Source organism: Panthera leo, chromosome A2, assembly GCF_018350215.1.
Source record: "Panthera leo isolate Ple1 chromosome A2, P.leo_Ple1_pat1.1, whole genome shotgun sequence".
Lineage (NCBI taxonomy): Eukaryota > Metazoa > Chordata > Mammalia > Carnivora > Felidae > Panthera > Panthera leo.
In genome coordinates, this window is record NC_056680.1 from 114,124,448 (window position 1) to 114,137,379 (window position 12,932).

At 36.6% G+C, this 12,932-nt stretch overlaps 1 protein-coding gene and 1 long non-coding RNA gene across 6 annotated transcripts in view; one reads left to right on the forward strand and one right to left on the reverse strand.

Annotated features, from left to right (window-relative positions):
* Positions 1–12,932, forward strand: part of KLHL7 (kelch like family member 7) — a 68,933-nt gene that overhangs the window by 17,358 nt on the left and 38,643 nt on the right. For all 5 annotated transcript variants that reach the window (XM_042920102.1, XM_042920081.1, XM_042920122.1 and 2 more), the window contains 4 exons: positions 3,319–3,421; positions 4,220–4,313; positions 4,589–4,713; positions 12,159–12,334. In XM_042920102.1, coding sequence (XP_042776036.1) covers positions 3,343–3,421; positions 4,220–4,313; positions 4,589–4,713; positions 12,159–12,334 — 474 coding nt within the window. In that variant the 5' untranslated portion in view covers positions 3,319–3,342. The remainder of the gene's footprint in view (positions 1–3,318; positions 3,422–4,219; positions 4,314–4,588; positions 4,714–12,158; positions 12,335–12,932) is intronic.
* Positions 8,223–12,932, reverse strand: part of LOC122208724 — a 49,951-nt gene continuing 45,241 nt past the window's right edge. The window contains exon 4 of the long non-coding RNA XR_006197337.1: positions 8,223–8,750. This is a non-coding gene — a long non-coding RNA (uncharacterized LOC122208724). The remainder of the gene's footprint in view (positions 8,751–12,932) is intronic.

Here is a 12,932-nt window from a genome sequence, read left to right on the forward strand (position 1 = left end):
TTGGTTCTTTCTAGGGAACAATGTATAACCTGTAGATACACAAAGAAAGGCTTAGTTAATCACATGGGCTAAAAGTGCTTTCTGAAACTTAAAGACTACTAAGTTGGCCAGAGGGGCTGAGGTATCAGCTTCAATTTGGGTAAAATTTCCAGAACAATAATTGAAAAAAGTAGTGACAGCATATGTTTCTTAGATGAGAATGCCTCTTCTGTGTCGACATTAAACGTGATGTTTGCTCTTTCTTGTTTTTTTTTAATTTATTTTTTAGTGTTCATTATTTATTTCTAAGAGAGAGTGTGAGCAGGGGAGGGGCAGAGAGAGAGGGAGACCCAGAATCTGAACCAAGCTCCGAGCTGTCAGCACAGAGTCTGACTGAAGGCTCAAACCCACAAACTGTAACATCATGACCTGAGCCAAAGTCAGACACTTAACCGAATGAGCCACCCAGGTGTTTCCTCTTGATTCGAATGATCTTCGTTATACAGATGCATCATTTTCTTTATTAAAGAGTATGAAAGGAAATGAATGTTTAATTTTGCCATCTATTTTTAATAGAGTTTTAAAAGTTCAAGTTTTTCTACATGAGGTTTTTCTCTTTTAACCTGTATATATGCTGAATTACATTAAAGAATTATTGTTCTTGAACCCTCCTTGCATTCCTAGAACAATATTTGACTAGTAACACTTCTGAATTCACTCAGCAACTATTTGACAGATCTCTAAGTCTCTAAAAGAAGAAAAAGGTGCAAAGAAAATGTGACCAAAATAGCAACTGGTATTTAAAGAAAAAAAGAAGATGGGGCGCCTGGGTGGCTTAGTCGGTTGAATATCCAGCTCTTGATTTCAGGTTCATGTCATGATCCCAGGGTCATGGGATTGAGTCCCACATCAGGCTCCACACTGAGCGGAGAGCCTGCTTAAGATTTTCTCTCTCTCTCTCTCTGCTTCTCTATCAAGAAGAAAAAGAAAAGAAAAGAAAAAAGCAAGGAAGCATAATAAGTAATGTAAAAGAACATGGCATATGTAAGATGAAACATAAGTTATCAGTAATAAATATGAAGATTAAACTAAATCTGACTTAAAGTAATCTCAGATGGGGGTGGGGGTGCTGAGTGGCTCAGTTAAGTAACTTCAGCTCAGGTCATGATGTCACAGTTCATTAGTTCTCGCCCCTCATTGGGCTTGTGCTGACAGTGCAGAGCCTGCTTGGGATTCTCTCTTCTGTTTCTGCCCCTCCCCCACTTGTGCATGTGCTCTATCTCAAAATAAATAAAACTTTAAAAAAGAAAGTAATCTTAGATGGTGAGAATTTTTAATTAAATCACCTAAATCTATCAATTTATGAGAGGCTAAAAATTCAAAAGCTGAAAATAATAAATACAAAGATGTAACAAATAAGGGGGAGTATAAACAAAAAAATTACAAGATTTTTTTTGTTTTGTTTTGTCCAGTGAACATGTATTGTTCAAAAGGTAGTTCTGTGTAAGTTTGTCCTCAGTTCATATAGATAGGACTTGTTATCTTTCATACTGTCTAACGTAATGCAAGTCTCTGTCTTCCGGTTTTCTGTGGTTACACTCTTGCCAATAGGATCCTCTCTCTTTAAGTCAGTCCTATCTCTTGTTAAAACCTATTAATCTACTGTAGTACAGTCAGATGCACAATTTGGATACAAAAAGTTCCTCCCTTTCCTTCTACAACATTAATATCCAGCTGGAGATTAATCTTAGAGAAGACTGAATTGCTTTGCAGAGATCTGATTTCTTTAACTTTCTTCAGTGCCTGTAAATTCATGCCACTAGAACTCCCTGTTGCTGAGTGTATATTTTGAAAAGGTTTTTGGCTCCGTTTCCATACAGTTCTACATCTTCTGGAACTTCCTGTCAGCAGCCATAGACCCCTCCCTTATCTAATTTGCTGTTCTCTATCAGTGTTCTTTTTCTCTCCCACCTTTCCTTCTTTTCCTTCCACCTTTATTTTTCTTGCTTTTGAGCAACTAGATCAGTTTCTTTTGGTGGTAACCAAATATTTGGCTTGGTTTTGCTACCTGGTATTTTTGGTGTGGTATGTGGCAAAATCACCTGAAAGCTGACCAAAGGAAATAAAAATTTTAAACTTCGAGACACTATTGGGATAACAATGGCTTTAACTATAAATAATCTGCATATAATTTCTAAGCAGTAGACCACAGGCCTTATTTAAAAAATCTTTACATAGCTGTAAAAGTGAAATTTTGTTTCTCTCTTACCCAACTATAAAATATAAATAAAGCCCATATCTTTTCTTGTTCTAAGCATTACCATCTCATTTGGTAATGAGAATATCAGAAACTGTATTAATAGTTTTAGTAAATATTTAAAATTTACAAAAGGCCACATCCTCTGAGCTACTAACCCGACATTTAGATATGTGATAGATTTTCTTTTACTCTGATAACATTATTTTCCTCATATTCCCAGTGCCTAAGAGAGTGCCTAATATATCGCAAGCATCAGATTTTCTCTGAGACTAACCTGGAGGTTACATATGTAACTTCATTAAGAAATTGAAATTTTGTTTGACAAAAAAGATGTTTTTTTCCTTGAAATTCATGTTTAAGGGTTCCAATAAACCTTAAATTTTTTCTTTAATATTTCATTTCCTCAGCATCGTAAGTATGTAATCTGACTCTGGCTTCTTTCAGCAATCTAGAGTGATACCATTTTTGCCTTGGTTAGAGATCACAATATAAAAGTGGTTGGTATCCAGCTTGTCAGAAATGCATTTGAGAAAAGTGTTACTTAAGGAAAGAGTGCTGAATGGTGATTTGCTTCGTCCACTCTGTGTATTCTGAGTTGTTTCTGTGAAGGTTACTTTCTTGGGAAATACAGCATGCACACTGCATCTCAAAACAAATAGATAATTTAAAAAGCCCAGATTGTTCTGTTTGAGAAACCATCAAGGACATTGCTCCTATGTCATTTAGTGTTCCCTTAAAATTTTACCATGAGAAAACCCTTAAGAATTTGTGTCAGAAAAAAAAAAAAAAATGGTTTCCCTAACAGATTAGTAGAATACTTCTTTTCTGATTGTAAAGATCTTTTCTTTTTTTCTGTTTTTACTACTGGGAAAGTCAATAGCACATTTTGATACAGCAAATCATGATAGCACCTCTCTAAGGTCTTCCTAAATAGGTCTTATAAACAGATTCTGTGCTGAAAAAAGACTGGATTTGGACAGAAAATAGAGCTAAAACCTTTGGCAAGCACCAGTTTTATATGTGTGCTAAGCCAGGCCCAATGAGCCCCTTTTAATTTCATTTATTTTTCTCTTGACTAGAAAACGTTGTGTGATGTGATCCTTATGGTCCAGGAAAGAAAGATACCTGCTCATCGAGTTGTTCTCGCAGCAGCCAGTCATTTTTTCAACTTAATGTTCACAAGTAAGTATCTTAAAGTAATAAAACATGTTATTTTTTCCATGAGAATGACTTAGAGTCTAAATTAAAATATCTTTCCAGTACCTGGGTGGCTCAGGCAGTTAAGTGTCCAACTCAGTTTCGGCTCAGGTCATGATATCTAGGTTTCATGAGTTCAAGCCCCACTTGGGGCTCTGTACTGATGGTGCAAAGTCTGCTTGGGATATTCTCTCTCTCTCTCTCTCTCTCTCTCAAAATAAACTTAAAAAATTTTTTAAAAGAAGAAAATATCTTTCTAAAGCCCTTAAGATATTAAGGCCATAAAACATTGAAGAGATTGGAAAGGGGTTATGATGATGTTTGATCAAAAGAAAAATGTCCTTTCACTAGCACTAGAGGCCCAAGGGCTTTATTGATGGAGATGCAGTTTCTAGTTGAACAATTGTCATTGTTCTCATAGATTGGCTCCAGTTATATCAGATGTAGTTTTGCTCACAGCAATTTAGAAGAGTGCCACTAAGTCATTTTAGGAGTTGGGGAAATACTAAATCTAGTTTTATGTATCTCTGTTTACTTGGCCCTTTTTGTTTTTTTAAAGAAGTACACTAATCCACTAATTTCTTACCTTATTTTAAGACACATTAAGTGTGGAGAATTAATTTGCATTTGTTATAGGAATGTTGGGCTTCCTGGGATCTTTATTAACAGAGAGCTCTCTGTCCTGTTATTCTTCTCCACATTTAACATGGCCTGGAATGATCTGGTCCTCAGTTAACCTGGTGATAGTAGTCATGTCATTTATATTTCTTCTTTTCATTTTAGCTAACATGCTTGAATCAAAGTCCTTTGAAGTTGAACTCAAAGATGCTGAACCTGACATTATTGAACAACTTGTGGAATTTGCTTATACTGCTAGGTAAGTTAAGAAGGATCATTTCTGTTGTGGAGGAGTAAGGTTGGGATCTACTAGGGCAGAGCATTATCTTGACAAATTGATGTGCTCCAAATTCTTCGACAGGAAAAACCATAAGGATGGGGAAGTTTGAGGAGCTTATGCCATACTCATGCAAGCAAGGACCAAAAAGTTTAATTTTTTGTTTAATTTCAGGAGCTAGTAGGATACATTTTACAAAGCATTATTTAAGTAATAAAAAATTATAGGAAATTAAATTCACTTTAACTTCTTTGCAGAATTTCTGTGAATAGCAACAACGTTCAGTCTTTGTTAGATGCAGCAAACCAGTACCAGATTGAACCTGTGAAGAAAATGTGTGTTGATTTTTTGAAAGAACAAGTTGATGCTTCAAATTGTCTTGGTAAGAAGTCATATTCCTATTTAAAATAAAAACCAAAACAAACTTTAATGTGCATTTTAATAAAGGAAAAAAAAAGTGTCATTCTAAGTGTCCTCATTTAATTTTAAAGACATTGTCCACTAGAAAATACACTTAAAATACATTTTAAGAGACATTTAGGAAGATGCCTATTAACCCGGGCAGGAACAAGCCCATTAAAATTTCCAAAATATAAAATAGCTTTAATAATGAGTTTTTGTGTATCTAGAACAAAAAGTAAGGATTGCGTCTGGTGGTGGTGTGGTAATGTCATAAACATGAATGTTTACCTTTGTTGCAGTACTTAGATTGGTCTGTCATAGATGAGAAAACAGGTTGTGTATATTACCTGAGGTCTTAAAGCTAGTATGTGGAGGAGCTGGAGTTGGAATTCAAGTCCTCTTGTTCTTAACTACTGTCCCATGTTGCCTCTCCACATTATTAAATATGTTATTGTATACTAGAACACTTAAAAATCCTAGACTATAAATTAAGATACTAAGTAAGAGACTGCTATAGCACTCTATTTTATTTAAGTCTTTATTTATTTTTGAGAGAGAGGTCAGTTGCAAGCAGGAGAGGGGCAGAGAGAAATCCCAAGCAGTCTCTATGCTGTCAGCGCAGAGCCTGATGCGGGCTCAAACTCACGAACCATGAGATCATGACCTGCACTGAAACCAAGAGCCAGACAGACGCTTAACCGACTGAGCCATCCAGGTGCTCCAGCACTCTATTTTAAAGCCATTAATAAAGTATTTTATATTTCATGTCAGGAAAAGCAGAAATAGTTGATCAGAGTTTTCCAAGGTGTGATATGGTATGCTTTCCACTGTGAAATAATCTTTAGTGGCACATAAATGAACATCCAGGTCTTTGTAGTTATATTTTCTTACCCTTGCTGTGATTCAGAGGGGAAAAGAATGAGGGTAGGAGTCCTAGGAAGGCAGGGAGGAGAGGAAAGCTGAATCAAGGACAACCAATGCAAAGATTTTTGACATATGAGAGAAGATGAGGGGTGCTGACAAGCCAACAGCTGGGCAAAGGGCTCCTGGAGATACATGAGAAGTTTGCAAGCCTTCTTTTTCCCCCGTTTTTCTAGGCTCCCCTCTAGTAATGAACTAGACGGTTCATTACTCCCATCTGTCACACACCCCTACTGTGAATGCAGAGCAAAAGATCTTTGTAGGCAGGTAGATAGGAAGCAGAATAAATTTTAGGGAGGGATAAAAGGCAGGCAAAGGGGATGGGAATGAGTTTGTGGCTGGTATCCAAGAAAGGAAATGGACCAAATGGAACAGGACAGGTAATAGCTATGCAGGTGAATATACTGGTGGAATTTATTTTAAAGGTGGTTGTAGGTCACAAACGAAAAGACCCATATATTAGGAAATAAAAGGCCAGTCTCTAATCTCATCTGTGCAGCAGAGACACTCTGGAATGAGTCCCTCTATTTCTCTGGGCCATAGTTTGGGGCTCCATTCATCAATAAAATTTATATTCTGAGATTTTACTTATTTCCCCTTATATAAATATGTAGTCTCACAAAATTTATTATAAAAAGAATTCAAAGGAGTTTTTGGAAGATGATGGCTTAAGTACTTCTCCTTAACTCCCTAGCACTCTAAACTTCCAACCAGGTGATTCAACTAGAAAGAAAAACAGCCAGAGTAGGGAGTGGATATGGTGGAACCTGGAGCAAGTTTGTGCTAATCTCATTTTAGGCTTTGGGCTTCTGAGGAGACCACTTGGGAGTGTTACTTCTGGATGCCTTCTGGATCATTGTTTTCAAGAGAGGAAGGATGGTGTAGCAGCCTAGAAGGGAGCCTGATTCTCTAAGCCGGGGTAAAGATAGTGGCCCATCCAGTTGAGCCAAATGCAGCTACTCTCAGTACCCAAGGGAACTGCTGCAGCCTGCATTCTTTTTAGCCCTGGGGTGGCTCTCCCTGTGAACTGATTAGAGAACTCCTTTGTTCTCTGCTGCCCCAGAGATCCCAACAAGCTGATTTCCATGAATTCTAAAGGCACCCATAGTATCTGATGGAAGTGGGCAAAGATATCATACCAGGTAAAAGGAAACCTGCTAGTTCGAGGACAGAAATCAAGTTAAACAGCCAAAATGAATGGCTCCAGTAGAAATTTTCATTTAAGAAATGGAGGAGACCTTAAATAGAAAGGAAAGCCATGATTTTCCATAAAATTCAATTGAATTGAAAAACAGAATGGATATTCCTAAAAATCAACCTAAAGAAAATAAAACAGAGAAAACTGCCTTATGATAACAACACAAAAATGCAAAGAAATGGAAATCATTAGTGAAAAACATAAAAGACCTGAAAGGAAGATATGGGACACTGATGTGAAGTAGGGATTCCACAAGGAACAAGTGGAGGAAAAGTGATATCAAAGAAATCATAAAAGAAAACTTATTTGAGACTTAAAAAACTTGAACTTTCACACTTATACCAAGTACCAGACCTGATGGAGTGAGATTTTCCTCTCCTAAACATATCCTAGTGATATTTTTTCACCTCCAAAATCAAGAGAGAACTTTTTATTTTTTTTAATGTATGTTTATTTTGAGAAAGAGAGTGAGCATGAGTGGGGGAGGAGCAGAGAGAGAACCCAAGCAGGCTCCGTGCTGTCAGTGCAGAGCCTGATTGGGGCTCAGTCTCACCAACCATGAGATCATGACCTGAGCCAAAAGTTGGACGCTTAACCAACTGAGCGCCCCGGGTACCCCAAGAAAACCATTTGACGTGATAAAAATGTTCTGGCACTAGATAGTGGTGATGGTGACACAACATGGTGAATGCACTAAATCACTAATGGTAAGTTTTATGTTGCATGTATTGTATCTTAATTTTTTAAAGTATAATAAAAAGAATTTATAAGTTTTTAGAAAGGGTATGTATGATAGGTTACCAGAAATTGGTCACAAATTCTTTTCATCCTTGTATGTATACCCCTTATATATGTGACTGTAGCTCTTCCATCAAGAAGTGGAGTCTTTTTCCCCTTGTAATCTAAGCTTGGCCATGTGGCTTGCTTTAGCCCATGGGACATTTGCAAATGTGACGTGAGCAAAAGCTTAAATGTGCTTTGGGGCTTGCCCTGCTTTGCTGCTGGGGACTCTTCTGCCATCATGAAAAGAAAATTAGAGACCATTTGGGACACAGATGAGTTATACTAGCTGATGTTCCCTTCACCAACCAGCTTGCCTATTACCAAGTATGTGAATGAGGCCAATCTAGACTATACAGTCCCCACTAAGCAACCAGCTGGCTGCAGAGATTAAACCAGCCCAGGTCAAAAGAACCACCCACTTGACCCATAGAAGTGCATTGTTATTTTGAGCCACTAAGTTTTGGTGTTGTTTTTCCTGCATCAACAGGTAATTAATATAAAAGTTTACTTAGAAAAGGAGAATCTGAATGACATTAATTTTTTATCTGCAACAGGAAGTTAGAAGACCACAGCATTAGATATGCAAATCATAGAGAAAAAAAGAATTACATTTAAAAACATTGTTCATTTGAGATATTGCAAAGACACAATGTATAATCCACCTGGAGCCTTCTGAGAAAAGTATTGGGGGAACTACTACAGCAAAGTATGGTAAAGATCTCAAGATAGGGATATGCTGCATCAGCTTCCTTAATTGCAAGCGAAATAAACTGACTTTGCTAGTTTAAACAGAAAAGGAATTTGTTGAAAGCTTTTGAGTAACTCAGAATTGGCTGGCTCAGCTCAGTTGGTGAAGCATGCAACTCTTGATCTTGGGGCTGTGAGTTCAAGCCCCAAGTGTGGCGTGAAGTTTACTTAAAATACAAAATTAAATACACAAAATTGCATAGAAATCTCAAATCAAGCTTAGTAAAAGTCTGAATTTGAACAACACAAACTTGTTTAGGTAGATATCACAGAGTGTTTTACGCAGTAATCAGAGAACACATACAGTTTTCAGACACCCCTGGAGTGTTTACAAATACTGATCAGCAGCCACAGAAAATCTGGAGCACCTAAAAGAGAAGAGACACAGTCTACATCCACTGATTACAGTGCAATAAAGCTGTGAACTAACCTCAAAAGGAAAGCTGTTTCCTCCCACTCCATTCTGAACACTAGATATTTAATTGAGAAATTTAGAAAAATATTTTTAAAGAGGTGTTAATGAACTTACAGGCCAAATAGAAATATATGACAATATGTACAGAAAAAAAACAACCCAAACCTTTAGAATGTGACCAAAGTATTCCTTTTTAAAAAAAAAAAAAATTTTTTTTTAATGTTTATTTTTGAGAGAGAGTGAATATGCAGGAGGGGCAGAAAGGGAGAGGGATACTGAGGATCCAAAGGAGGCTCTGCACTGACAGCAGAGAGCCCGATGAGGGGCTCAAACCCACAAACCATGAGATCGTGACCTGAGGTGAAGTCAGATGCTTAACCGACTGAGCCACCCAGACACCCCAGTGATCAAAGTATTTCTTAGAAGAGAATTTGTAGTCTTAAAATATTTTCCAAATAAATGCATTTATTTTTATCTTTCCTTGACTGAGTATTCTACTCAAAGAGATAGGAAAAAACTTTAAACACCTAATGAAAGTAGAAGAAAATCTCTTTCAAAGCAAAATTAATAAAATGGAAAAAGAACACTAATAGACTGTAGACTTGGCCAGGGAAACAAAAGCTAATTATTTCAAAAAATGGTATAAAATAGGAAACAAGTCTAATCAAGAAGGAAAGATCATAGAACAAACAACAAGAATTAGAAAAGGTCAAAGAAACAACAAGATATGAACACAAAAGAGAAATAGTCAAAATTGTCTTTAAAAGTTGAAAACCCAGAAATAGAAATGTTGAAAAGGTAAAGATTTGTTCCCAACGAATGCTCCAGGTTTGATGGTTTTATGTGTTAATTCTACCAAGCTTTCAAGCAATAGATTAATTCTGTATTACTTAAATCCAGTGGACATGGATAGAAAACTTTACAGCTCATTCTACAAGGGTAGGATTATTGAGATGCCAGGATTGGACAGATAACACACACGCACACATGTGATTTTAGTTTCACTTAGGAACAATGATTTATGGGGCCTGTGGGTGGCTCAGTCGGGTAAGCATCTGATTTAGGCCCAGGTAATGATCTCACGATTCATGAGTTCAAGCCCTGCATCGGGCTCTGTGCTGACAGCTTGCGGACGGAGCCTGCTTCGGATTCTGTCTCCCTTTCTCTTTGCCCTTCCCCCACTCGCACTCTGTCTCTCTCTCTCTCTCTCCAAAATAAACATTAAAAAAAAATTTTTAACAATAATTTAAATTCCTTAAAAATAGCAAATTGAATCCAATGAATATATTTTTAAAAATAATACTTTACCAAAAAAAAAAAAAAATATTGTAATACTTTACCACCCTGGTGTGAGATGTTGACAATGGAAGAGATTATTTATGTATAAAACAGAAGTATATGGGAACTCTGGTTTCTACTAAATTTTGTTGTGAACCTACAACTGCTGTGGAAATTAAAGTTTGTTAATTAAAACAATAATACTTTGTGACCCAGTAGGATTGACTTCAGAAATGTCAGAATGATTGAATGCTTAAGAATCTAACATAATTTAATATACTACCAAGCTATAGGAAAAAAATATAATCATAGCAACAGATACTGAAGGCACTTTTATATTTCCATTACCCATTCCTGATTTAAAAAAAAAAAAACTCTTGCACTAGAAATAGAATATCTAATTAACCTGTGTCTGAAGCCAATAGCAAATATTCTTTACATGGAAAGATGCTACTCTTCAACTTTTGCTGGAGATGTCCATTAATGCAATCAGTGAAGACAAAATAAGGTAACAGTAAAAGCTTCCTTATCAGGCATAATCAGAACATTAGTTGGTTGTCTAATTTAAAATGTCATTAAAACAATGAGTGGTTAAATAAGAGAGGCTCTGCTGTAAAGGTGTTTAACGTAGTATGTAAGTATACCAATCTTCCAGTCTTTGACTGTGAGGCCCAAACCTAGTCTGTCAGTATTGATCCATGTCATGTCTTAAATAAATCACACCAATAATATATATAATTTTTTTTTTTTTTTTTAGTTTCCTTGAAATGAATTGAGAACTTAGTCTGAGTATAGAATCCCCTTAGAATTTTGCAGTGTTTTTTCATATCTCACCAGTTGTCTTGGTCATATGCCTAATCTGAGCTTTTCTCAAGTTTGTCTGAAATCTGAAGATTAGTTTTCATAGAAACAACTTTCTTTTCACATTCATATTTTATTGAAAAGCATGATATTTAATTGGGTTGCATAAATACAGAAAATTCAACTGCCAGAAATTAGTTAATAAACAAATATTGGTTCTTGGTGAAGATACCCTCTCTCTGTTGGGAGCATAGATACAAGCTATAGCAGACTGCTCACCATGAGCATCTAGCAGGCCATGGCCTTGGTTGGTATTAGATAATAGCAGTTAATCTGACAAGTTCATTACCAGGCATCAGTTATGAGAACCTCTGTGATATAAATGTGAAAGTATCAAAACTCATTATCTTAAGGCAACATGAGTTTAAACAGAAAATCAAAAATAACTGAAAAATATTCAACCTCTGACTTTGAAGGGGGGCCTGCAACAAAATCACACACAATAATCAGTGGATCTATTTAGAAGGGGGATTGGCCAACTTTTTCTATAAAGGGCCAGATAGTTAAATATTTTAGACTTTGTATGCCATGCACATGTCACACGTGGTCCTTGTCACTTCTTTTCCCTCTCTGCCCCACTTTTCTTTTTTTTATCACCTTTTAAAACCATGAAAAATGTTTTTAGCTGCTGACCAGCTGGTTGTGGGCTGGATTTAGCTCATGGACAGTACTTTACAGATTCCTGAAACAGAACATTAATAGCCAATTGGGGAGACACTCCCTCTCAAACAAAAATAAAGAATAGCTAGGAAAAGGCTGAATGGGAAATGTATGAGGGTTTATATAAAGAAATCTGTGTTAATTATATTGAAAATCATAAATATCTGAGTAAATGGAGATACATGTCATGTTCCTAAGAGGAGCTCCTCTTGTGTTGCGGAACAGTCTCCACAGTAATCCAGAAATGCACTGCAGTCCTAAGTAAAATTATACCAGGATTTTTTACAGTAGAATGTTATAAGCTTATTTTTAAATTTATTTACAAGAGAAAAATGTTTAACAGCAGCCAACAAAAATTTGAGAAAACATTGAAGGGGCTTCTCCTACAAAGTATCAATATTGGCCATACTTAATTCAGCATAGCATAGGCATAGGAATAAACCAGTAGAACAGAGAAGGATCCAGATTTGTTAAATTCACTCAGCCTCATTTTTTTGTTTTCAATGTATGTTTGGGGATTTTTAAAGTGATTTTCTATTCATTTATTTTCTTTTATGTTTAGGTATAAGTGTGCTAGCAGAGTGTCTGGACTGTCCTGAATTGAAAGCAACTGCAGATGACTTTATTCATCAGCATTTTACTGAAGTTTATAAAACTGATGAATTTCTGCAACTTGATGTGAAGCGAGTTACACATCTCCTCAACCAGGACACTCTGACTGTGAGAGCAGAGGACCAGGTGACTAAATTGTCTTCTCACTTTTTTCTTAGTAAAATATCTTTTCTGATTTCTTATGTTTCACATTTGGATACATGACAAGGAAAAGAATCATAGTAGGAGAGAATGTGTTCTTTACATTAAACAGAGTATTCCAAAGTCTTTTTCATAGGAAAAGTAAGTCTTGCGTGCTTGTAAGGCTTGCTCTTTGAGAGAGAGACCATTTGGTAGAAATAAAGCTATTGGGTACCATGGTAGGAAGAACAGTGCTTCCCCCCAAGGATATCCACATCCTAATTGTCAGAACCTGTTGTGAATATGTTACCTTACATGGCGGTAGGACTTTGCAGATGTGGTTAAAGATCTTTGAGATGGAGAGATTATCCAGGTGGGCCCAGTGTAATCTCAAGCGTCCTTAAGTGTGGAAGAGGGAGGCAGAAGAGTCAGTGTCAGTGTGATGCAGTGTGAGAAAGACTTGGCTGGATATTGCTGGCTTTGAAGATGGAAGAAGAGGCCGCAAGCCAAGGAATGCAGGAGGAGGCTGCTAGATTCTGAAAAAGGCAAGGAGATGCTTTCTCCTCTAGAGCCTTCAGGCATCCCCGCTGACACATGGATTTTG